The following is a 27,548-nucleotide window of genomic DNA, read 5'->3' as shown; positions in this document are numbered from 1 at the left end:
TTATTGACACTAAACCTACCGACATGTCATGTATAACTACTCCTACCATGAGCGGTCAAATGACCGCTTCAAAAAAAAACATATGTATCTTAATATAGAAAGAGATTTTAGCCAATTGGATAGTAAACAAAATATTTTTCTAGTGCTACGATAACAACCCGCTCCACGCTCCACGCTTTTCTATTTAGAAAGTTTTATTTACCTTTCATCACATTTTTTACAAATTACAGCATTTTGTATTGCACATTTTCCATATACGTATTTTTTACATTTTATACAAATTTTGACAGTAAAAATCAGTTGATACAGATTAAAGTAGAGACTTTACCCCTTAAAACCTGCTAGGCCCCATTGTTTTACCATTTTTGGAAAGAAAGATACAGCATCTTGAAAATGAATATAGAAATTACGGCCTATTCAAATTGGAGTCCACGGGCCGATTTTGGCCTCCTGACTTTCCGAACGTTTTCGGTGCTCCCGAAGGGTCAAGTTAACAAACGTCTAGGGCAAACGAAAGAGGAGACTTTGCTCTACAAAACACGCTAATTTTCATTGTTGTACGGTTGTTTTTAACAGAGTTACGATAGTTCAAATTTTAACAATCCTTCCATCGACGAACCATCTCATTTCCCAAAGATAGAGCTCTTATCACCGAGGCATAAACAGTACGCCGCCTGACCAGCGACCATCTCAGAGATCGCTTCCAGTATTGTCGTATAAAGAACGCTATGCATTTCTTCCAATCGCGCGTTTTTCTACACTATAGATCAACAATTACATTGTAGACTCGTAAAACAATTTCTGGAGTGCGCTTATCTAAGAATATAGTCGTAAATAACATGAATTTTTCAAATGGTCAAATGACCGCTTGTGGTAGACTAGACATGCTATAAATTTTTATTGGAAAGTAAGCAATAAAGAAAATTGTGAATATTGAAAAATGGGTTGTATGTATGTTATAGGAAAAGTCAAGAAGCTACATGGTGATACAGTAACGTTGTATACGAGAAATTCTAAACGAAATTTCAAAAACGGTCATTTGATCGCGCATGGTAGGTTTTGTGTTAATAACGGAAGACGGAATTACATTTAGTTATACAATTATCGCTTATATGGATTTCCGTGTATTGCTGCGCGTTGCAAGGGTACTTTGAAGTGTTGTAACTTTGCGGGAAAAAATCGCAGCTGCGTTTAATTTTTTTCAAATTGAAGAGGAAGAATCAAACTATATTCTACTGTAAACGACATTATCGAGAAAAATTTTACCGAGTCCGTATACTTTGTCGAAATTGGCAATTTTCAATGCGACAAACATGGCCTTATATTTAAGTAGTTACAGCGGTGAAGGTGCATCTAGTTTAAAATCGAGAAATAGTATATTAAAGTAGAAGCTTCAAGCTTTAATTTTAAAAAATAGTCATCGTCCTACAACGATTTTTCGCGGAGTTCTGGTCGATCAAAGTGGCCCGATTTTCCACCAATACTTGTCCATGCTATAATTCTGTTGAACAGCATGCACCGACGGAATTGCATCGATCACTGCGTGGTTATTTAAGAGAAACAAATAAGAGTCGAATTTACAAACCTCGGTGATGCAGCAACCGAAAAACATCACAAATTGCGTAACAACAAAAGGTCGAAGCGTAAAATTTTGAATGATCGGTCTCTCTAATTTGAAAACACGGCGCGTCGCTACGAAAATTCGCGGATTCGAAATACAAAAGAGGACGCGGCGTCAGGAGAAAGAGGTCGCGGAGGCAGGAAAGGAGAAGGAAGAGCCACGAGGAAAGAATCGGTAGAAGGGGGAGACGGTTAATCGGTGCCAGAGTACCGTTGTACCTGAATGGAGCAGCGAGATGGCTTTCGGTTTCCCTGCAGCCTCCATCGCAGCTGCAGCTCCGTTCGCCGTTCGCTGGTTCACCGTCCGATCGTTCTACCGACTTCCACGTACGCGCACGTGACTGTGCGCTCGCGCGCGCTTATGCTCGCGGTTATGCTAGCGCTTATGCTCGTGCACGCGTGAAAGCAGCGCGCGAATGTTTTTCTCGTTGGCGATCCGGATCCGATCGAAACCTCGCTCCGGTCATTTCCGCGTGCGGTTCCGCCGTGGGACCACCGTCTCGGCACGCGCGCACCTGCAGCTCCGACGCGCAGCGACAGCTGTTTCGACCGTTTTCCACGCGGGCGCCTCCTCCTCGAGACGGTGTCCTCTCGCCGAGAGATGCCGAGGAACCACCTTTCCGGTTCGACTCGGCTAGTTTCGGGGAACCGGGCGGCCGAATCGTAGCCCCACGGTCCTCGATTCGCAGCCTCGGTCGCCGATCGCTTCTCGATCCGTCTCCGGGATCAGTCGCCTCGGATTTGTTGGTCAAGGTTCCCGAGCTGCGTAGGACACCGAGCTGCTCGACTTTCACCGTGTCCTGTGCTTACCTTTGACACAGAGGTCCCGCTTCCTCCTCTATCCAGCGGGATCTAGACGATTCTTCGCGTCCGCAAGTGGCCACTGTGTGCTTCGATTGTGTGCTTCGCGAGAGACACGCGTTTGGAACGTGCTCGTGATACTGTTTAGCGTGGTTCGTGGTACGTGATTTCGTTAGCAGTGTTATTACGGTGCACGGTAAGTGTATGGTGTGTCTCGCGATCGCTCGACTACCGAGGCGTACTAATAAATGTTCGTCGTTTGTTTAGTATAAAAAGGTTACATGTTAACGGTAGAGATCAAAAAGATACGCGCAACACCCTGGGGAAAATCCTAGAAACGTCTCGTGTTACAAATCAAGACGTCTTTTAGAAGTGTTTGTAACGTTCTTCTGACATAACCTGACAATTTATGGTCGTCTTTAAGACATCCAGTGCTTAATGAGTAATATATAATATAGTAATATTTAATATACATTATATATTATACAATATTTACAATTATGTTATATCGGTGATACTAATGCGACATTATTTTCGGCGTGAATATATCAAGCGCGGACATTGGACTCCGTAAAACGTGAGAAGGTCGGTGGAATAGCTGCTTTACCGAAGCTGCTTCTCCGCTTCCAATTCAACTAAATGAATCGCTTCGATTTTACGACATTCTGACGGGTTCCGGTTCTGTAACCAGCAGGTTAAAGTCGATCGAATAATTACGGCGGTACCATGCGCACTAATAACAATTTCATCGGAGACTCTCCAACAGAGTATTACCAATGAAGGAACGAGCACGTCGCTGTAACAATAGAGGACTAAGCAAACGTAGACTCGTTACAACCACCTACGGTGGCGCGGAAAATATTGGCACGCTTATTAACACTTGGACGGACGACCGCGTCAAAAATCTAAAAGATGAAATTACACTACAGTATTTATATTATTTATATTATAGTATTTATATTACTTATACTATTGCATTTATAATATTTATACTATTGTATTCATAGTATTTACACTATAGTATTTATAAAATTTATACTATAGTAGTTATACGATTTATACTACTGTACCACAAATAATTTGTCGAAACCGAAAAGAAATTAGCTACTAATTCTGAATTCGGATAATCGAGGTTCTATCGTGTTCATAAAAGAACGTTAGATTAAGCTGAGAAGATGTATGAAGAGCGTTGCAATCGCGACGAAATGAGACAAGCGATGGGTCAGGGAAAAATTCGAAGAACGTACTGGTGTTACCGGATTTTTCATCGGCGACACGCACGTGCGGTTGTCCCCTGGTGAGCGTGTATCGCGGCATGCAAACCACGAGCCTGTTTTTTGCAAGTGAACGAACCTGATCGGGCGTAACACAATTCCCTGGATCTCGGTGAGATCGTACCGAGACGTCGATCGTTTACCCCGTCGATCCGCCGTATTGTTTTACGCTTTACGACGGCTGTGCGTGCCGCACGATGATCTACGTGCCGCGAACCAGATCGGATCTCTGCCGTTAATACAGCCCCCTCCAAAAGTATTGGGATACTTGCAGACAATTAAATTAATTTGAGAAGCTCATGGACAAATTTTTATAATTTAGAACTCAGTTTTATGGAACTGTAACAAGTGGATTACATATTTATTATATTAGAAAGGAACTTTCATTAATTTTTATCAAGTTTATGTTGCCTTTATTGTACTGTTAAATATATATAACGTAAATTTTATAAAAGAGAATTAATGGTATATATAAAATATAATTTAATATTATTATAATATAATATAAAGCAATATTAATGTAATAATAATATAATTAAAACATAGAATTAATATGATAGTAATTATATTGTAAATAAGGTGTCCTAAAAGTTTCGGAGGGGAGTGTACGTTATACTATGTTTGGTAGAATACCGAGTGCGCGATTTCGCGGGGAAAAGTTTGACGGTGAAATTGTGTCGATAGTGACAATGATACGAGTAGAATAGGCTGATGCGGACCTGATGCAACCATGCCCACGAGAAATTCCGAGGCAGTGGACATTCTGGAAGCCCTTGAATCGAATCTCGCATACATTCCAGGCGGACGCGATCGCGAGGGAAGACCTTTGATCGTCGTGAACGTTCCGTCGGAACTCCAGCCGAACACCAAACCCAGATTGGAATCTCTCCTCGCCTATTTCTTGTCCATTTTTAGGTAATTCTCACTGTACTGTCAACGAACTTCGATACTTTGATAAATACATACTTTGAATATGTATGAAATCTATTGATTTAACCGAAGCTGACAGAATGTTTAACACTCGAATGATTATATCCTTTTAGATGCTTATTTTATGTTTTCTATTTCCTATAAAAAATTTTACGCGTTTTTAAATTTTTTTACGTTTCTTAGAAGCACAATATTTCTTAAAAAGAATGACACTTCTTATATTGAATATTGAATATCGAATATCGAATATCAAATATTGAATACTGAATATTGAATATAAAGAGCACAACTTTAAATGTTTATAGCAAAGAAAATATTTATTCAATTTCATTAATTCCTTCATTCCTGAGATCCATCGGCTTTTTGCAAAGCAATACAAATTGAATAGTTATTAATTTGGTAAAGTTATCTTAAACGTGGTTTTATTCTTTAAACCGAACTATCGTGCGACGGTAGCCTTTGGGGGTCAAGAAGGGAACGCCGCGTTATAAAGCGATTGTTCTGCCGCGATGAAAGTGGGTTACAAGGAATGCGTTACATTGTTAGCGAGGAGACGAAGAGGAATGGGTTAGTCCTGCTCGTGGATGCGCGGAAGGGTGCATGGCGCGTTGCAAGGTCTTGCATAAGACTGTCGATGGTTCTCCTCGGGTCGTGTGCTGCCTCCGTGATCGTCGTGCGACCCGAAGGTTTCTGGGACAAACGAGTGGACAGCTGCACCAGATCTCATAAAGAAGGAGAGGTTCGTGTTTAGTCAACTAATTTATCCAATTTTCTTTCTATCGATCGTAGCTCGATCCATGAAAATTAGATGACAAGGATCATTTTGGCTAACAAGAAAGGGTGCGACATTTATGTCATGTGCAAATTTTTAAAATACTATTTTCATCCCTCTGTTTTAGAATGAGTTAAAATGTCACAAAGTGTTTCATAATTTAATTTTAATTCTTGGAGAATCAGAATTGAAAAATCGTGCGTGCGAACGTCAGAGACAGAACCGTTAGGTTCACGCGATTTGACATACGCTGCGGTGCCATTATGCGTAATCTATAATTTCTCCGGACCGGTCGCACCTGTTCTATTACGTGATACTCGAGTTTCCACTTATTGGTACGACTTCGCCGAGAAAAGAAATCCCCGGCTACTTCATAGTAACCTTTTAAACCTGTTACCTTGTCAATAGCAGCCTCTGCTACAAGCTCGGTGCATCGGCGGACTCTGATGGACAGTTTCGTGTGTCCATAATTCCTCTTAACAAGCGGTTATCCTTGGCATCGCGTCAACCTAGCCTCACTGTCCTTAATCTTCTTACACTAAATGTCAAGATGTTCGACGAAAAATAATTTAAATTTTTTCATAGTAAATGTAGTAGTAATCTCTATTAAAATATTTCACAGTAAAACTCATCGAATAGATTTTATTTTATTCCATTGTTGATTAAATGTTATTGCGTTTCCAAATGATAAAGTTCGCTTGCAATTATGAACTTACGAAGACTCTATTTCTGGAATGGAATAAATCATATAAAATGGAAATATAGATCAGGGAAACTATTTTTTATTTAGAAATAAAATACCATTGATTGCGGAAAGTTAACTTGTCTGTCATTATCGTCATTGTTGCAGCCGACATACCTAATCCTGACGAGGCTCCCTCTTCACGTAGATTACGCTCAGCTACCCTATGAGTTGGGCGGTAACAAATTCTACGATCACACGGAGTGGATTCAAAACCGCATGGTAAATTTTCATCATTAAAAAGTCAAACACATAATAACACATAACACAATGCGAGACAAACGCGGTCGTTTATTAATGATATTATTACTAAAATATGTTCTACTTCCACTACACAATTTCATAAATTATATGATTCAACAGATGTTTCAAAATACTGAACTGAATCCAACGTGGCTTCTATTAGTTTTAAATTATTTAATTTTTATATATTAATTTCGAGGATTACCGTTATCGTAGAAAGTAGAAGACTACATCAGGGATGCCGCTGACCTCGTATCAAAGATGACAGACCTTCACCAAAGAATGACTAGCTTAGACGCGTTTCGCATGCTCGAATCGGACGAGGACATAGAATCTTATTGGGACACGAGCACGGAATTAACATCCGTAGCGGGGTACATTTTACAATCAGGTGAGTAAGACCTTTTTACCGAGCAAAGATTTCCTCTGTTAAGTCGATTGAATCGTCATGACAGAGGCATAATGTAGCCTTCTTCCTGCAGTGCAGCTCTCGAGACATACAGGTCAAAGCAAATTCAATTATCTCCAAGTGTATACACTACGTTTCTACATTACATTATGTCTATCATTATATCTATCTATATTTCTACATTACATTATAATGTTCGTTCGTGTTTTGTTGAGTTGTTCACCTCACGCAACAATATAAACATACTAGTTAGTTACGCATTACCTTATAATGTGAATACGTTGGATCGCGAAAATGAACGAATTTCAAGATGCTTTTGATATGTTCATGGTGCTGGAAATTGAAATTGAAGTTGAAGTTGAAATTGAAATTCAAATTGAATTCAACACGGTTCATAAAATATTATTTATTCTTTTACATATTTATTTAGATATTATTTATTTGATTACAGTAATTAGAACTTTTTTATCATCGATATCTTCCTGGTGTAAAAAGGGTTACTTTGAAGTGCTGTAACTTTTCCAGAAAAAATCGCAGCCACGTCTATTTTTTTTTTAAATTATAGGGGAAAGATCAAACTTCGTTCCCTTGTAAATGACATCCCCAAAACAAATTTTACAAAGACAGCATACATCGTCAAACATGATACTTGTTAAAAATAGCAATTTTCAATATGATAAACATGGCCTCGGATTTAAATAGGTACAGTGGCAAGGATATGTTTAACTTAAAATCGAGAAACAGTATGTTAAAGTAAAAGCTTCAAACTTTAATTTAAAAAAGTAGTATCGTTCTACAATGGTTTTTCGCGGAGCTATCGTCGGTCAAAGTTGGCCAATTTTTATCAGTAATTACTGCGTGTTATAATCCGTTTGAACAGTGTATTTATTTATCTAAATTTACATAGATACGTCTGTATAAAATATCATGTGATATTTTATTTCAAAGATAGTTTTATGGTATTAGTAACCATAGATTCGAGAAGGAGAAATTGTTTTTAATCATTTGTTAGTTCTATTGTCAGGGAAATAGCTTCTAGATGAGGTGAACGACTCCTGATGCCTCGCCCTGCAGTTCCGCGTCGCTCGCCTAATCATTTCCCGTGGCACTTACTACAATTGCATGCCGGATAGCATCTTTGATTGCGCCGGTTGCGGTCACCGGGAAAAGAAATCGCGAACGGTGAAATCTGATAATTACAAGGATCAGAAAATATCAGTCCGTAACAAAATCGCACGAAGAATATTATCATCACTATATTACATATCAATATTACTAATATTATATGCTTTCTTTCTGTAATTAGAAAAATCTTCGGATTCACTTTTTATTCAATAAGCGACGATCACCGCGAGCGAATCGATCTTTTTGAAACGATAGTGAAAATAGGTGTCAAAGCATTCTTCTCCGCACGATGCTCGATAGTTATTTTCTGTTCTAGCGTTATAATCAAGCCAGTCCTGCCTGGAGATAGACACTTGCAGCTAGATTGTCCGCAAAAATTGAAAAACCGGCTTAACCGGATGTCGAGCATAAGCGCTGCTTAAGAAACGACCGCGATCATATGCTCGCGAGGGTGTAAAAATCACGAACAACAAAACTCCCGCGTTATATTAATGTGTTCTGTCGACGTTTCGCGAGGCGCGGGCGCATCATTTACGGGCTTCCGTTTTCAATCCGAAGCAAATCAAATTATCATTAACGTTTCTCCAATGAGAACATCGTCTACCGCGCTTGTTTCGACGATTTAGCGTTTCAGTCATGAAATTCTAATAACATCACCTATTATATTTAAACTTATTAATTATTTATATCACTCTTATATCCTCGTATATCCTTTTATATATCCCTTATATCACTTTTGTATCACCAAGTAATCCTATGAGCCGGTTATATTTTAATGAAATAAAGGCGATAGAAATTGTTTGAATAATTCTCCCTCGAGATCGAGAAATAGTAATGTGTACGAACGAATGATTTTTCAGGCAGAAGCCTGGTGAATTCGATGAGCAGGGTGTCCGCGAAGGATGTCTCGGACACGACAAAACGGATCCACGAGCTTATCGACTCCATCGAATTGAAGAAGGTACCCGTCGGCATCCTAAATCGACCAAGACGCTCGCTCCGATGTTTATGTAAATCGAACGACGCATCGTTCCTTTTCTTTTTCCCGTTCGTTTTAGGTGGACATTGAAAATTCCTGGTCCGAAATGGAAAGGAACCTGGACACTGCCAGAGTAATCGGCGATCTCGAGAAGGGTGTGTCCCGCGTCACCGATTGGATCCTTGGGCCTGCTGACGCAATGCTGAATTCCTGTTGCCAGGTCGGATTCGACGTTTCGTCCTCGGAGGAGCTGCGAAGGCGGCACGAGGAATTGGAGCTCGAATGCAGGGTGCGATTATTCGCCGGGCCATTCCATCGATTAATTACGCCGCCCGACTACTTTTTCTTTCCATTAGGACGATTCTCCCGGATTCCTTGGAATCTTCGATTCTCGTCGATTCGAATGTCCTTTCGCTCCGTTCTCCGCGTTTCAAAGAAGAAGTATTATCTTAAAATAGACGAAGGATTGAATTAAGAAGAGTATAAAGAGAGATACAAGATTAAAGATTACAAGCTTTACAAGAGCTAGTTGAAATTAATTTTCGTTGACCGAGCAGTCATATATAATATGCAATATTACGATGAAAAAATAACATTTAGAAATACGTTAAAATGAATTGCACGCTTATAGCTTAATAAACTTATACGTAATAATTCAATAAACGCTCGAGTATGATTTACAACGCTTTTCGAGAGATCCTCTTTAGTCGAAGATTTTCGTAATCTATTAATTAACTGTTATAGTATGGATTAGTATAGTTTATAGTATAGATTAGTATAGATTGAAATAATTAATTGAGGTAATTAATTCAGGAAACTTACGGCCAATACGCGGAGCTGCTCCACAAAATAGACAGCTTGCCGAGCACTAGACTATCCGAGGATCTGAAGTCCCAGAGGGATTTCATGGACTTCGTGTGTCGGAGCTTCGCGACCCGGCTCGAGAGGCGACGAAACGTGGTAATTACTTCGCAGAGATTCTTCAGACTGGTCTCCGAGGTATGTGACGAAAAAATAAACGGAATTCGATGAAACCGACTGAGCTCCGTTCGCGTCGCTTTGCAGTATTTCGACAAGACCAGCGAAGTGTTCGACAGATTGGTGATGGGCAATAGGACTCACGACTTCTCCCAGGCTAGCGGCAATTTGCTGAAGCTGCAACAGAGTCAGGCGAATCTTGGTAAATATCGACGACGAACTATTGTTACATCGGCGCAATTAATTAATCTAGAGAAGCAGCTCTTATCGTGCTAAAGTCAAGACATTGCGAAGTACCCCATTCAGATACAGTACTGATGTTAATTATTTTTTAATTTAATATTTTGTAATATTTAATTAATTATAATTGCAAACTAATTGACATAATTATTATAATTGTATTCATATTAATTATATAATAATTATATAATTTGTGCGCAAATTTCTAGAATCCCTGGAATGCGAACTGGTGAAGGAGGGTGAGAAATTGTCGGACATACTGTCGATGCCTGTGAAAGATGCCCTAGGACGAGATGTGCGGGTCGACTATGGCGAAGACATTGTAAACGTCCGAGACATATTAGACGCGACGAACGCAAGAAAGAATATTTTCAACGACAGCGTGGAACTGCAGAAATTGTCCCTGAAACAAATTGCGTTGATATATACTTACGAAATGGATACAGAACAGGTGATTATACAGGATATCCCGAAAGTGACACCCGATCGGAAAATGAAGGATACCTGAGGTCATTTCAAGTAACTTTTTCCTTTACAAAAATTTTGTCCGAGGTGTTGCTAACGGAATATTAACGGAAAGTTATTTTAGTTTAACGTTATGAAGAGTTATAAAAAAGTCATTGTTGCTTCTTTGGCAGGCTGTTAAATGGTTGAACGACTTGTACGACGTTCTACTGAAAAATCATATGGAGATTGGTTGCAACGCAAATGAAGTACAAATGCAGAAGGAGGAGCATCAGTCGTTTCAGGAAACCGCCAAGGTATCGCGTTACTTAATATTGAACCGCGATTAAAATTTGTATTTATCTTCTGCTTATCGTGATTCAGGTGGGCTCATATTGCACACTAATTCACAGTATAGTTACAACGACAGATACATCCTACCTTCAGTAGTCTCGACTTCTCTGCCCTAGACACCTGGATCCCATAATCTAGACCTGACACGTGCTGCCAGCACTTAAACCATGCCATTAATTAATCCACCGGCGACGTCGTCCCACAGTGGTTCCATTACCTAAAAATAAATGACAGGCTCCCCGTAACTTCTTGAACCAATGACACGTCTAAATAGCATCACTAGAATGTGCTGTAAATTTTAGTAACTATGAATCTCACCTTTGCTCTGAAATTTCCAGGGGACGTACGACTACGGATGTCAATTGGTAAACGGTGCTCGGGTGTTGAGATTATCCTGTAGGTTGCCGTTGGACAGCAACGCCACTCTCTTCTCAAAGTTACGCCAGGCTTGGAAGCAACTGCGATCCGTTGGACAGGAACAATTGACCAGACTCAGAGTTTGCGCTGTATTTCACAGGAGCGTCGAGGATGTAAATAAATCCAAAATAATTTTTCTAAACCATAAATCGGATCTCGAATATTAACGCGAGTCACACTGTATTTGTCCAAAAGCACTGTTCGAAGCTACGCGACCTAATCGAGGCGGTGGGATGTCTGCGTCGATCCGTGAAGACAGACGATCTAGCAGCGGAGTCCCGAGACCGAGCAGAAATAAGGGACATCTTAGGGGACCGTGAGAAGCTGCTTCTGGAGGTTGGGCGAATGGTTCGACTGGGTCGCCTCCTACGGACCAGGCTAAAGGAGCCTCTATGCCATCAACGGCAAGTACGACAGCGATCATAAAACATTCCCGCAGAAATTCTTAGTGCAAGCTCGATGATTTATCAGCTTCCTTGATGTTCTAATGCCGACCACTGTATTAATATCAGCAATGGCGATTTCGCGTCGAATTCACTCGATAACTACAGGCTGTCCCAAGAATGTCTAATTCCATTTCTAAAAAAGCGCAACAGTTTCGTACAGCCGAAAGACGTCGTTAGAACAGCTTACTCTCTTTGTTGATCAAAGCACAAGACGTTATGAAACAAGAACGGAATCTCTACGAATTTATTCGCCAACCCAATATATATCCCTGCAATCGGGTTAAAGCAATAAAACGTTCCGTAAATTCGGTCCACGGAATCGAAGCGAGTCGAGTCGGATCAAGCGCCGTCACTACTACTATAATCCGACGGCGAAAGAAAGAGCGTGGCGCGCGATCCTCGCAGCTGGTAATGCTTCGTATTATGACACGCCTGTCACTGCCGATTATGTAACAATTTTTAAATTTGACGTTTTACGAATCCACCTGGCTGCGTTTCGTTGCCTCGGCGATAACTGGCCGATGACATTCCTCGATATCCTTAAGGGAATAATAGGACTCTATCGGAAAGGATAACTAGTCAACGCGTAACCTTTATGCAAATTTATTGTATTTATTAGTTGTTTTTAGTGTGTCCTGTTCACATTATTTAATTAGATTGTATTTTATTTTATACGGATCTTTTTCCTTTCGATGTATATTTATTTAACACTAAACCTACCGTGCTCGAACAGTGGCTACGCGTGTTGTTGTAGAAGAATGGCAAGACTGAACTTATTTATACTTTCTGCCATTTGTATTATAATTTATATTTCAGTCGTGATATCCATTTAATAATTTCATATCTGAAAGTCTTTATAATCTAAAAAATTTTATAAGAAAAAGTGTGGAATCGGTCATTTTGACCGACTTGGTAGATTTAGTGTTAAATATATGTGGCGTAAAAATCATAGGTAGATGAATGTCCGAATATTTTTGGGAATTGCTGTCGGTATCGGTATCGAGTGACGCAGCGCGGTCAATCGCCGGCCGAAATGCTGAACAGACGCGACACTGGTAGGGCGGTCTTTGACAACGAGGAAGTTGGTAATCAGGGTGCAGAGATCGTTCCACGAAGCACGGTCTAGGGAAACTCTATTAATAGGTGCAAGCGAACGACGGAAATTTATTTTTCTAGAATGTCTGAAGCCGAGGATGGCTCGGTCAAAGCCAGTAACTTGACAGCGGTGGAGGCGATCTCGGCACAGCTGGCGGAAGTAACACGGCTCGCCGAGAAGCTGGACGCCAGATTATGCGAGGCGGGCGCCAGGACTCGACCGGTTCCAATCTCGTCCTCCGCCATGTCCTCCACTTCCTCTTTGTTCTCGTTGCCCGCCTCCACGACCTCCGCGACCTCGTCGACGGCGATTCTTCGACCGGTGTCGCCCGAAATCACGTCGGTCACCGCCGCGTCCTCCGCGACAATGATCAGCTCGTCCACGCCGGCGCCGCAATTCCAACCGAGGTCCGTGTCCACGTTTTCAACCACCAAGGGAACGTCTTCTTCGTCCGCAATACCTGCTACGGCTAATGGGAGCTGCACCGGTGTCGAGAGAGTTCAGTCTCCTGCGATGGAAGCTGCTGGAGCTGACAGCGATCGCGTAGACCTTTTGGATCCTAATGGGAACAAGCGGGCGGATAGCGTCGTCGAGTTAGGACTGCCACGAATGCTTTATAGCTTTATGTGGGAATATATTGGGTGTAACCTATCGGTTGTTAGGCGCAGATAGAATACAGGCTATAACGTTCGCTTATTATAAAATAGTTCTCGCTTTCTCGCCACACTCACACACACAGTACTATAAAACAAAATACGCTGATTAACACTCGCTGTTCTCGCCGTCTGTTCCGCTGTATCGCTCGCTTTGCACTGTGTTCGATTTTGTCCGTTGCCGCAGAGGAGCGCGAAAACAAAACACGTCCTTATAGAACGTTGGCAGCATACACGGTAAATCCCTAATAATTTATAATATATGATATATGGTATACGATATACAATATACAAAAATGTTTTATTCCAAACAATCAAAGTCACCTTCGTTTTTTTTTTTAAATTGCAGGGTGTATTTTTCATGTCCACAGTACAACGATGGATAAGTGTTAACACTTTACCGACCGATCATTACGTCGTAAAAACTTAGTTCAACGTTAAATTATCGTTTCTATTTTGAATTTATTTATTTTATTAATCGCGAAAGATGTTTAATATTTAAAAAATTATATAATAATATTGAAGCTTACGGTGGTACAATCTAACACATTTATCTCAATAATAGATACAAAATTAATGGTTACTATGAAAACCAATTCACAGGTTACGGAAAAAGCCGATTTATAAGTTAACGGTCGGTAAAGTGTTAAGAATGCGTAATAAATGGAATTTTATTTTAAAAACGTGCCATACGAGACGACAATAAATAGATAGAAATAAAAGCAAAAATTGAAAATCATAAGGAAGTAGAATACAAAAAATTAGAAATGTATTTTCGTTGGCACCAACACGATTCTTGATCATACGTTAAGTATGTTACCGTGTCGATACAGGATGACGACACTGCGTTCGTTCATCTATGTAGTGTGTTTCTTAAGATTGCATCGAAAAATGATATGCACTTGACTAAAAAAGGGTAACAACTATTCAGCAATAAAAAAAGAAAAACCTTCAGTTAAAAAGATACTGTAAAATATAACAAAATGAAATGATTTAGCAATACGTGGGCCCACCTATATTTTTAATGAGATTGTTAGAATCATACTTTGTTAAAGTAAAACTAGCGATCTATCCACGAGAAACGATCTTTATAGGCTTGGTTACAGTTACAGTTACGGAACATTAATAAATCAATGTTTTGCAGAGTTTTTATTTCAGAGTAAATATCGTCTGTCCTTCTAAAAAGATACATGCTTTCTTAGTCCAAGAACACTTTTGAACACAGCATACTTTATTTCTTATTAATATATACAAATTGAAAATTTTTCATAGTTATGAGACGCTGTGTGTCGTAAAATATAAAAAAAATTGAATTCTTTTTCAAGAGAATGACAGAATAGAAAAATTGGTTTTTGTATACGAAGAAGTTCCATGATAAATATAATAAATAAATTTTTGATCAGCCGTTAAGATATTCTTAGCATATATTTAGTACATTTTTTTTGACGAAAATTGTGTCTGAAATTGAATGCGCGGTTTTGTTATATTGTACATTTTACAAAGAAATGGTTGAATACGTTGGTGTTACGTGACTATTGATAGCATTCTAGATTATCTACGAAATTTTTACTTCAAGTTTCCTTTTCATATAACATAAATTACCGATATTTACTTTTATTTCAAATCATCCGTACTTACATATTTTATGTAATGTATATGTAATATAATAAATGCTGTGAATTTGTATGAAAATATTGCAGAAGAGTTCGTATCATAAAGATGTGTTCTATAATTGTTAATAATTGTTTATATAAAATATAAATACATGTAAAAATATCAAGCTAAACGTATGTAAAAATATATCTACTATTTTTTATATGTACATGTAAAAGTAACTAAATTCTGAATAAAATGGTATTTATAATAAATAAGGTGAATATATGATTTATTGCGTATAAAATGTTAATAATGATTAATTATATATAAATTAAACTTTACCTTATAATGATGCGAGTTTGCTACAGTAATTTGCGTCTTCAGTAATATATTTTGGAAGCTGCTGTTATCAAAGTAGGAAATGGTAGTTCTACTTAATCACAAACATTGAATGCAGAATAGAGATAAGAATAAAATATATGTGCATTTTGGTATGTATTATTTAATTTTATTTTTCTGATATGTAGGCGTATTTGATTATAAGAACCAAATAATTGTTAACAAGGAGGTATTGTTTGCTGTGTGAGTAAGAGACCATATCTTCTTTTCAATGTGATTCTTTCTCTTGAATATTTATCTTCTGGAGAAAATCGCGCTAAAATCATCGCCATTATTAAATGAATGCTGTTATGATATAAAATATAATATTTTACTGACCTGGATGCGCTGAGAACGATGCTTCCCCACTTGGAGTCATTTTCTGGAAAAAAATATAATAACTCAATAAAAATAAAATAATGAAAGACAGTGCAGATTAATCGTTTTTGTTAAATAAATGTATAATAACTGGAGGGAAAATATAATCCTTTTATAATATTCTTATTACCAATCTTTGTATTTATTCTTATACAAATTATACAAAATTGAATTTTATAAATTCTAGCAATATGTTATTTAATTAATACCTGCAATGTATACACTCTTTCACCGTCAAGTAAATAATACATCAAATACATTTCTGCGGTTTTACGTGTATGCTTCCTGACGTAGATTATATCTTGCGTCCTGTTCCAATTTCCACCTCGCGATCCCGTGGTTGACTGTTTATAACGTAAGTCAATGCCATTATATATAATGGGTACATCATACATTTATGTTTTAACGCATGCGCTGCTGTCATATAACTCGATAGCTTATATTGTATATGAATACTATACAAATAAGCAAGTAGACAAATCAATTGTTGTATAATGTGAAAAAATTAATAAATATATTTATATTTATTAAGAAAAATCAAGATATATATTTACGTATTAACTGTCCATTACCATAGATTAACTTAAATTAATTCCTTCAAAATACTTTTTTTAGTTCGACGTAAATTCATTATATTTTAGATTGGACGTAAAATATAATAAAATGAAGTAATTTAGCAAAGCATGGGTCCACCTCTCTATTTTTAATGACTTTAAATATTCGATTTAGCATACTTCGAATCAGACTTTGTTAAATAAAAACTGGCGATCCATCCACGAAAAACGTCCTTTACTGGCTTGGTTACCGATATGGAACGCTAACAAATCAGTGTTTTGCTTATTTTTTATTTTCGCGTAAACATAGTCTGTCCTTCTAAAAAGATATATGCTTGCTCAATACGATTTTGAACACAGAATATTTGATTCCTTATTAATATATAAAAATTGAAAATATTTTCGTGGTTTCATAGTTATGAAACATAGTGTGTCGTAAAAGATTTAAAAAATTGAATTATTTTCCAAGAGAATAACACCGATACTGCAGTGACAAATGCTGCAGATTTTGGTAGTAAATGTACGTTGAAGCTCACTCGAGATATCTCGTCCCTTGCAAAGCTACTTTTGTTTTATCAATCGAAAATGAAATAAGCATTCCACAGAAAGAGCAATTGCTGTCTGATTACAATATATTGAGAAGAACATACTGATGTATCTGACAAAATCTGCAGAATTGTGTATAGAGATTCAATGTTCGTAAAACATTTCTGAAGATTGTAGTTTGACATTGTTTAAATTTTGCAAAAATTGAGAGTAATGAAATAAAATGATTATTGATTTCGTGCTTAACGCAAAAGATCTGTAAGAACAAGAACCGTCTATCTACTGGTTATCGATAACGCGAAATAGTTAATTTGTTATACGGTATTATGTTCAGCGCCCTATATCAATCTGCACCTACAGCGTCGACATGCTATGTATACTCAGATTGTTGTACACGATGAATGGTGTATTTCAATTAATAACTGAGACGAATTTACGAGCGGAACGTATTCGTGCCCGAATATCTCGTTGGCGGGAGCACTGATTGTCCGAGTGTGTAACTGACAGATCCGTGGGTGTAGAACATCTGACGATTCTTCTTGGCGAACTCGATGTTGAAGCGCGCGTGGTCGATGCAATGAAACGACAGATAGTTGCAGCCCAGGGTGTCACTTCCGTTGACAGACAAATCATAGTCAGTGTGAAACGGGTATTGCCCGCGACAGCGTACACAGTTGCCGATCTATGAACGCTTCGCGTTTCTAAACATTTTTCTAATGTTACGCTGCGCGACTTAAGGTAATTGTTTGACACGGTGGTTCCTTCGTTAACCACTTTGCCTGAACATCGTGTGCTCATTCACTTCCAGATTTCATTCATCAGTGTACACCGCCGTTCAAAAGTTTTGACCACGTTCTGCTTCCGTAGCGAACGAAGTGTGTTTGTAGTAAATCAGTGTTTCGTTGATGCGATATCACTTGTCGCATGTGTTTCCATAACGGATAGATTGTGACTCGTTAGGCAGGAATAAAATTTTATGTATCAATAATCGCATTTATTTTCTTAATAGACAGTATTTGTATTACACCAATGAAACAAGATTTAATTGTAATTCAAAGTCAAAATTACCGACGCATTTGTTTTGTAAAAAATATGTATAATCTATATAACGATACAAAATTGAACGGAGAAAATGCTCTAAAGCTTCTGAGAGCAGTATGTATCTACATTAACATGTGATATATTAACATGCGTAGAGTGCTGTTTCATTTAATTACAGGTACATTGCAGAACAAAAAATTAATTATATCAAATATACTGTATTAGCTAATAACTAGTAAAAGTCAATTCATATAGAATCATGATTAATCAATGTATAATAATTAGTTCGAAATAGATTTACGATTTTATTTATTTATTTATTTCTACATAAATGTTACGAGACAAACATTGTCACGTACGGGGATCCAGTTTTAGTAAAAAACAAACGCAGTCAAATCGTACGCGTACCGAAGTTGTGATTACAGCTAAGGAAACGCATTCCGACTCGCATTATCTATAACCGCTCTATCCATAAAAAATAATCGTACACCGATACCGATACACCGACATTGAATCTATCGTGAACCGCTGTTCCAATCGCGTGCAGTTCGCCGCCGTCTGATCAATGATTCGTGTCGAACGAGGAACAATTTGACAACGGAAAGCGGGATGAGTGAACGGATCTGTCCTTTGCAGATGCAATCGAGAAAAATTCGTTGGATCGTTCGTGTCGAGGATGATCCGTGGCAAGGCGAGAGTGTCGAGGAGCAAATCACCAGCATTAAATGTAAGTCCTAATTTTAGATAACGTAAAAAACAATATAAAGAAGAAATCATTGCGTGACAGCGGACGGCGCAAACGGTAAAATACCATTAGAAGATCTCATTAGACTGAATGGAGATCCGACAGCATAATAGCAATACACTCGTTAGGAAAGCACGCCCAATACTGACGCCACATGTCATTTACGTAATTATAAATAGAAGTGATCAACATGATTACGTATTGCGTCGTGTTTTACCTTGTATCATGTGGACTTTGTGGGAAAAACTGACATAACATTTAAGCCTCAAGACTCTTGTGAATGTAATTCATAACATAGAAACTATACAAATTCTTTTATTTTGTATTTTTGCCGCATATGTGGCTCTGACAACAAATTCTTTTCACATAATTATGGTTATGTAGCAATTATTTATTTAAATTTAACGTTGGTTGTAATTCACCTTAATTTTTAACACACCAACATCGTAACACGTAAATAATAGAAAAGGATTATCAAGTTATAATACATTAAACTGAATAATTGCTATTTGTTATTTTCGAGATGCTATGTAATTTACCTCACTGTTATTTATGCCACCTTTTATTCGTTATATTCGATCTTGTTAGTTTTCAATTGTATCGTTTCGATTAACGATTCCAGCTAAAGCAAAGCCACCGAATGTAGTCAACGACGTGCCTTATCGCATTGTGAAACTATAAAGTATCGGTTTGAAGAGGAGTTTTTGAAGTACACTCAAACATCTATTTTTGAACGTGTAACTTAAAGGCTCTCTTAACAGACGTTTCCAATTAGACATTTCTCGCGGACGTTGATTAATGGAGCCGTGAACGTCGCTTTTAAATCGCGAATATCGAAAACTTTGCGTACGCGATGTGTCCATACATATCGGTAAATTCATTTGTCATCCAAAGTATGTGGAATTCAAAGGGAACAATCACGTGTAATAGTGCAACTTTAACATATTTTAGTAAAAAGTATCTCTTTTCTTTATTTTAAACACATATTATCCTATGCGATATGTATGCATGTAATATAAAATATAAAATAATTGGGGATCCTGGAATATGTTTCCCGGTTGACGTCAGTTTTACAGCACCCATCATTTCGACAAGTTTCAAATTTTTCAATCTGCTATTATTTGAGATTCTAAACATACGTTTATGAAAATTTATTTCAATAAATTTGTTTTTCTATGCATATACAGTGGCTGAAATAATAATAGGTTCATCTCTGTATGACTCGTTACAATGCGTTTAATAAAACACATAATTACTTAAATAATATAACTTTTATTAATATGATTATTATGTCAATATCACAAAAATTTTGAACTTTTGTGCGAAATAAATATATTTAATTGTATTTTAAAAATTATCGTAAATGGTATGAGAAATTAATTAATTACGGAGACAACTTAATATTCAATTGGTCCTGCAGTATTTTTTATGACTTCAAATATTATCCTTTGCGGCACTGAGTCTATTAATTTCACCAACGTCTCTGATCCGATCTGAGACCGCGTCTCTTTGATGTAATTTTTGCTGTAAGCTTCTCTTGCTAAAATACTACATAGGTTTCCAATTCTATATTAATCTTGACATTTTAATTTATTTCGAAAGTATTCCCAAATTTTTGTAATATTGATATAATAAGCATACTAATAAAAATAGTAATAGCAAAAAAAAAAACAAAATTGTTGTCAGAGTTAAAAGAGTTAAAATAGGAATATATTTGTGTTACCTTTACCGAATAATATAAAATTGTTGCTTTTAATGATCCGTGAATCAAGGGTTAAAAGAGTAAGTTCTGTTGATTTACGATCGCGTAAAATTTTGATGACGCATAACACGGTTGCGAATATTGACTCTTTCGAATAATTTTCGATATGCAATGCGGCAGTCACACGAAAATGGAACACTGCTCGTATAATTTAATTTGGCTTAGTGTTTATTACACGCGTCATTTCTTGCAATGCATCCATTAGCAGGCATTACTCTTTGTTCATATTCCCGCCTATAATTCGCACGTGATGGTATTTTTAGAACACGTGCGATATTTCTGGTAAGTGCATTTCGCGAAGGAAGGGCGGCGGATATATGTAAATCTTCCAATCGAACGTTTCAATTGTATATTTCTCGAAAATCGTGTACACTTTCTTCTTCCCGTATACAGTAATTAAAGTCATTCATTAAAAATCATTAATATATTGAACACAATGAGAAGCACAATTTTTATTATAAGACAACATACAAATGTCGAGGTATTTTTAGAAAAAATAATTTCCTCTGAACAATTTTATTTAGTCGTTCTGTGGTTAATATAAGTGCTGCTATCTATTGTTAAGTTGTGAAGGAATCGATTATATTGAATTATCGACCGAAAGATCCTATGATAAAGATGTGTGTGCATTGCATAACTCATTTTCTAGGAAAAGTAAACTTACACCGACTGGCTTCTGAACCGCTCATATAAAATAAAGTCTTGTAAAATATGCACCACGTTTACTATGTTCCTTTGTCAATAAAAGTTTTGATTAATTCTTTATTATAACTATGAGACAATGGCAAAGAAAAATATATAAATACGTCACGGCTAATCGATTAATGATTATTCGGGACTGTTTAATTAATCTGTTGTCAACGTGATGAAAGATTATATGTGTTATTGTCAGGTAAAAAATGTTAGAGATTTTTAGTTAGCGCGCAGAGTTCAACATTGAAAAAGCATTAGTATTAGAAGTATTAGTACACGTTTTATGCAAATAACTTTTTGCAATGTTGTTGTATGAAAATGACCGCGAAATTACATTTCGATGCGTTCGAACAAATTCGTTATTTGATGCGTCGGCGCTGACTTCTGGAAAGAAGATCGCCTACGAGGCATGCTTCCCAATACCTTACAGTGCCGCGACAGACCGCATGGAACGAGGTTGCTCCTTTTCAACGAAATCAGGAAGTTATATCCATTTTGAATACAACAAACATGTATTAAACAACGTATTTGTTGATGTACGAAACATTGTTTTAAAACTCATCAATGTCTCCATCTGTCGTCGATTTTGAATTGCTTAACAACGCTGAATTATCGTTGAAAGAAAGAATATATGATCGTTTTCTACAGTAACAATTGGAAATTCAATTTTAACTTACACTGCGTTGAACCGTTTCATTTTGACAAGTAACTACGCATATGAACAAACAAAAATTAAGAAACTATTAATGTGTAGGGGAATTATGAACTCGCGTAATGCAGAATCTTGTATGATATAGAAAACTACTAACATCATTAATTAGTTTATTTAATCGCATCGATGTTACAACAGCAAGTACAACAAGTGTTTGGCTGAAATTTTGTTTTCTACGAGTATGGTGCAAAAGATTTGTTACATATAGTTATGTGAAGCAAATAATGTTTTTGTGCAAGTGTATCAAGAGTTATGTGTGCGTGTCGACAAATTACTGAATGATTTCAAATGCAGATCGAAAGAATCGAACATGGACGACGATATTTGTAAGTACCATATACATTGCATGATCGCTAATTTCATAGTTCTAGAAACTATATCGGATAATACGTCCACGTCTAGAATTGGTGTGATTAGCGGACGAATCGAGACAAAACGCTGTGGGAGGTCTTAATACTAAAAGATGTAAATGCGTTTCTAAGAATTGCGGTAATTGTATAACGTTACGAATTGGCAGAGCTTTCAAAATGTCCATTTTATGTTATAAATGAAAATTGAAAAAATTGTGAATAAAAATGATAGCTATACTTTATAGTAAAGAACTATACCTTACGCTCGGTATCGATTTTTCTAACAACAAAGTTCATCAAAATTTATGTAATAAAAAGTGCAGAGCCTTTGAAATAATATTTTCATAATCTAAAGAAAAATAATCGCTTATATAATAACGATAACGATCGTAAATCTTCTGGCATTTGTGGCTTAATAAATTCAAAATATACAACAGTTTCTCGGCAGGCATTAATATTCTTGTTACTTGAGACGTAATAATAAAAAATGATCTCGACGATTCTTATTACGAGTTTAAAGAATCATTTTCAGACTTAAAAATGTTCGTAAATACAATAGGTAATTATCGATATATTATTTTCTATTTTTTTATTTGTAATTCTTCTGGATATTTCGTTAAAAATATAATAACGGCATATTAATTATGTTAATCTTATTATTATTATTATTATTATTATTATTATTATTATTATTATTATTATTGCTACAATAATGTTATATTACATTATATTATTATTGAAGCAAATTGTATAACAGTACAGAATGATCGTGAAGAAATACACCCTTCCTATTTAATAAGTAAACGACGTCAGTGTCAATAAATTTGCTACACGTGTCACTGTATAAAATACTAACAATATGGTTCCGCAAAAGAAATAATCTCATTATGATGATTGCTATGAGCTCGGGAGTTGTGCGCATTGTGGGGACGCACGACCCACCTCAGTCTACCTGTTCCATTCGAGAGTCTACTTCTTTCGGTTTCTGAGATCCTGTTTACCTGTGATACATTGGGCCTTACGGTTCACCAGAGACAAACCGAGGGCCCACTTCTTGTCTACGGACTCTGATTCTTATCCGGCTCTTTCCGACCCAAAATTGCAACTCCGAAATATCACCAGAAATCGCGTTCTAACCAATAATTTGATCAGTCGCAGTAAATTTTCTATTTATTTACTGGATCGCGTAAAATACTAGAATCTAATCTACTATTTTGTTACTTTCAAAACTATAATTTTCATGGAGTATTGTTGAGCAGTTCTGTGTTTAGTAAATTTAGGATTTGGTTTATTAATGTTAATACTAATCAAATTTTACAAATATATATTTGTCTTTAAATAGAAGCTTTAACATTGTAAACAGTTCTGTACGATTACAATTAATGTTTAAATCTTTTCACAATATTACCGATCACTTTTTACAGATATTTTATTAACATTTAATATTATTAATATTATTATTTTATTTTTTAATATTAAATATTATTACTTTCATCAAACTATTATTTGTATTTTATTCCACTCGTAACAATAATTTTAATGCTTCAATAATTTGAAATTGCTTACCTTACGATTTTCCTGTTGAGAATAACACGATTAAAATTGTCCAATATTTATACCTAGTTTGCAAGGCGTATGCTACATTAGATTGTATGCTAGAATAAAAATTGATATTCCATGGTATCAAAAAATGCGTAGAAATTTTAAAAGAAAACGATAGTGAGAAAACGATAAATAATAAATGTGAGGATCTATAGTAATAAAATGATAAATCGTGGTTTGAACTTTTTGGTAGACCTAATAAAATTTCAACAATCCCCACATTGTTTTCTACGTGGGCATGGATTCATCGACAAAGTCCCAGAACATGTTAGGGAAAGGGACGGCTCACGATGAAGAACGTAAAGGACCGAGGGAGGTTGAAGGACCGAGCGAGATAGACGCGATCGTGCATTGCTAGAGGTCGGTGGGGGTGGGGGAAGTTGGGCCTTACTCGTCCGAGCGTCCGAGGTTGCCAGTTCGCTCGAGACTCGGCCGGTGTGTGGTTCGTTCGCGCGTTTCGTTGACGTTCGTAGAAGACCGAGAACGTTTGTCGGTGTTCCTTTACACATTTTTTTCGGTGGTGAACTTCGTGGTTCGTCTATCGTTCCAGTGATCATCGTCTTCAATCTCTTCCCTTTGTCTGTCCCTCTCTAGTTTCTATTCGATGACAGTCGTTCGCTCGAGGAAGGTACGATACGATCGTGGTTTCACGTCGTCCGTGCTTCAATCACGGTGAGAACCGTGAAGGCTTGAAAGAAACGCCATCCTCGGTTGAAACGAGACGGTAGGCTAGGAGGGAGATAGACGTAGAGAGAGAGAGCGAGAGAGAGATAGAGACAAAGTGCAGAGTTGAAGAGAGAGAAAGTTAGAAGTCCATGTGTGCGAGTGACGAGGTGTTTGCGCGTATACGGGTGCAGTGGTCTTCTTGACAGTGCCGAATCAACAAGTGTCGCGCACGGAGCGTCGATGTCGCGCGGTGTGTGTGCGCGCGCGCGTTTCTAACCTCATCCTCGCGATCGGTTCGGCTCGGTGGATACGAACGCGGCAAGACCTGGCTGTCCCCCCAGTGCTCGCGTTTCGTTCGTGCATGTTGTGCTATACTGTGTCGAATGTAATCTGTGTGATATCGTAATTTTCGTTTAACGTGCCCTTGGATACATTGTTACGTCGTTGATCCGGTAGCTGCGTCTCCACCAACGTCTCAAGATGGAAGTCGTTTACATAGGTACGTCATCGCGTGCGATTCCGAGCTGTGTATCATAGGCCCGGAATCCCGGCAATCTTTGTTACTTTTACTTCGTAATCGGCCCGCGTCACGTGAGTTGACACCACGATTTACTCTGCGGTTACGTCTTATCTACTTGGCGACTTGACAGGTTCGCTTTTACCAAGAATTGCTCGGCAACGGATCTTTTATTCCCGCGTGGAAAAGCCGGTAGCGATTTTTGATTTGTTTATTCACTATACGGCATTGTCGACAGACAGTGTGGGAAATATTATTGGAAATAGTTAATGAAACACTCTTGTTTGTATGGAACAATATCTTGTGATTTATTCGACATCACAGAGATGCGTATTAGACTTTTCAGAAAGTTCGATTCAAATCATTTATGTAATATTCGTTAAACGAACTCTATGAAATGTGAAAAAATTTTCCGAACATCCTAGTACCTGTATTGAGAATAGATGTTTAGATTGTAGTAAAGAAAATTACTAATTCACTTTTCATAGGATGTACCGGAAATAATGATTTAAAATACATATTGCTTATGCAATATAACTTTGTAATTGGAATATTTAACAATTGTTTGCTTAACAGTGTATTTACATATCCGAAATGTAAACCTGATTTTCAAGGTATCTTCGTAACTGCTTGATCGGTAAAGTTTCACGGAAATAATATTCAAGTGTTTCATTTGATGCATAAAATATACGATTTAACTCCATTGTCACATTTCGTATGCGAAACACGTATGTTACAATATAGCATTTTATGTACAAAGTGAACATTTTCTGCAATGAAATATGAACAGTTTCAAAATATTTCGAATAACGTTTAAAATAAATCGGTGGATTCATGACATTTCGCGCTGGACGTATGTCCTTGAGAAATCGTTATTTCGATAACTACCTGTACGTTTTCCTAGTCTTTCTGATGCGCCAGTAGGGAACAGGGTTATCTGTCTTCTCTAAAGTATCTCTTATCTAATCTGCGGAATATTTATTTACCATATATGCGAATGATATGTATGCGTTAAGAAATTTGTATGATACACGTGGATGTACAGAGTAATCGGGCTGCGTAAGTGGTGTCATTTAGATTAGAACACATGCCTTCATGCGACGAGTTCAACGAACGTATTATTTGGCGGGACAATTAAATGAACTTCGCGCCAAAATGAACGTAAACACGGAAAAATTTACGTCAATTAGCATTTACGTCGTAGCATTAATGTTAAAGTTCATTATGATAAGAATTTAGAATATTCTTAACCTAATGTTAAGATATTAACAAGGTGGGAAATATAAATCATTTGTTGTGAATTTTAGAGTATTACGTTTGCATATTTAATTGATATTGAAGTTTTAATTTTTAATTTTTTCCAAGTAGTAAATGGATGGAGGGTTAATGTAACTACGCGAAAAAATAATTAATACGAAATTTTTGAATTTTAAATTGAAGTAGAAATTTTAGTAGAAAAAAATTATTTCTTTTAAGTGTATTAACTGTTAATAACAATAGTTAATGTAGCTTAATTTACCAAAATATACAAATATGCAGAGTATACACGACACTGTTCAGTTTTGAATACCTGCTGATTATGTTTTATGACTTCATTCAAATAATTCGAGATGATAACAGTACGGTTAGTCGATCGTCATAGTGAAGCGCCGTTTACCTGAATCGGCACGCGTCGCTACCTACTCTGCCCAACCCTAATTACAGTTTCAGAGTGTCCGCGAATTAAAACATGGCAAATGGAAAGCGCAGAGCTCGCGAAAAACTAATATTTTTTTCTCAAATGTTTCGACACGTGACCGATGCTTAAATTTGCAAATCAAAAACATTTCTGCCTTTAAATGTCGAAGAAATATTTTTTTTATTTATAAACAAAATTTTTTGAGATACGTATATCCTTCAAGATTACCGAAAACTATCGCAACATTCTATTGATAATAGTTTTGGGAGATATAAATTCAAACGTGAAGGCAGGACTTTGAAGGTATGGGAAACTTTGAGGGCTTCTGACTCTTAAATTTCGAAGTTAGAAAAATGATGACATAAACTCTAATTAATTGTATATGGACTACAACATATTTCAGTATCATCAAAATCTCTCACATCGAGATACGAAAACGATCCATTTAGCATAAAACGAATGAAAGCATCAATTACCGGTAATCTGTTTGTAATGTTTTAAATGATTATATTACATTAAACAGAAACTTTGAAATATTGTTTTACGTAACAATCGCAAAAGAGACCGTTTGATTTTTTAACAACTTCAGTAAGACCAATCCTTAACTGTGATTCCTAGATTAAAAAATGCATTGTGTAGTTTACGCTACACACTGTGTTTGCATAAATTATAGAGCATTGCATAATTAAAATATTCTGATATGAATAAGACATAGAAACTGTTTCATTTGCACAGTAATGTTCTATGTTTTCTTTAGAATCGATGTGTTATCCACATTAGAGTATTTTGACTTTGCAATACTGTATA

General features: G+C 36.9%; 3 protein-coding genes across 8 annotated transcripts in view; 2 read left to right on the top strand and 1 right to left on the bottom strand.

Annotated features, from left to right (window-relative positions):
* The first annotated feature begins 4,401 nt into the window (after positions 1 to 4,401).
* LOC144473561 (SEC14 domain and spectrin repeat-containing protein 1-B-like) lies at positions 4,402 to 14,306 on the top strand. The gene is made up of 13 exons (XM_078187524.1): positions 4,402 to 4,610; positions 5,172 to 5,364; positions 6,248 to 6,361; positions 6,599 to 6,773; positions 8,777 to 8,877; positions 8,975 to 9,184; positions 9,709 to 9,894; positions 9,961 to 10,075; positions 10,323 to 10,564; positions 10,752 to 10,874; positions 11,250 to 11,441; positions 11,524 to 11,732; positions 12,951 to 14,306. Exons 1-13 carry the CDS (start codon positions 4,426 to 4,428, stop codon positions 13,540 to 13,542), a joined length of 2,637 nt encoding a protein of 878 aa, XP_078043650.1. The 5' UTR covers positions 4,402 to 4,425; the 3' UTR covers positions 13,543 to 14,306.
* A 1,107-nt stretch (positions 14,307 to 15,413) lies between these two features.
* Positions 15,414 to 16,182, bottom strand: LOC144472767 (uncharacterized). The gene is made up of 3 exons (XM_078186100.1): positions 16,085 to 16,182; positions 15,837 to 15,879; positions 15,414 to 15,774 (listed from the first exon to the last, which is right to left on the bottom strand). The coding sequence occupies exons 1-3, from the start codon at positions 16,133 to 16,135 to the stop codon at positions 15,677 to 15,679; spliced, it is 192 nt and encodes a 63-aa protein (XP_078042226.1). The 5' UTR covers positions 16,136 to 16,182; the 3' UTR covers positions 15,414 to 15,676.
* Positions 16,183 to 17,635: 1,453 nt separating this feature from the next.
* LOC144473563 (dystrophin, isoforms A/C/F/G/H) overlaps positions 17,636 to 27,548 on the top strand; it is an 856,126-nt gene continuing 846,213 nt past the window's right edge. For 4 of the 6 annotated variants that reach the window (XM_078187532.1, XM_078187527.1, XM_078187530.1 and 1 more), the window contains exon 1: positions 18,571 to 18,743. In XM_078187532.1, the coding sequence (XP_078043658.1) occupies positions 18,626 to 18,743 (118 nt within the window). In that variant the 5' untranslated portion in view covers positions 18,571 to 18,625. Of the gene's footprint in view, positions 17,714 to 18,570; positions 18,744 to 24,311; positions 24,370 to 24,474; positions 25,046 to 27,548 lie in introns of those variants that run through there. The other 2 variants (XM_078187528.1, XM_078187529.1) reach the window with 2 other exon arrangements.

This window comes from Augochlora pura, chromosome 7, assembly GCF_028453695.1.
Source record: "Augochlora pura isolate Apur16 chromosome 7, APUR_v2.2.1, whole genome shotgun sequence".
Classification (NCBI taxonomy): Eukaryota; Metazoa; Arthropoda; class Insecta; order Hymenoptera; family Halictidae; genus Augochlora; species Augochlora pura.
The sequence above is the reverse complement of the archived record's forward strand: the minus strand, read 5'-3'. Positions and strand labels throughout refer to the sequence as shown.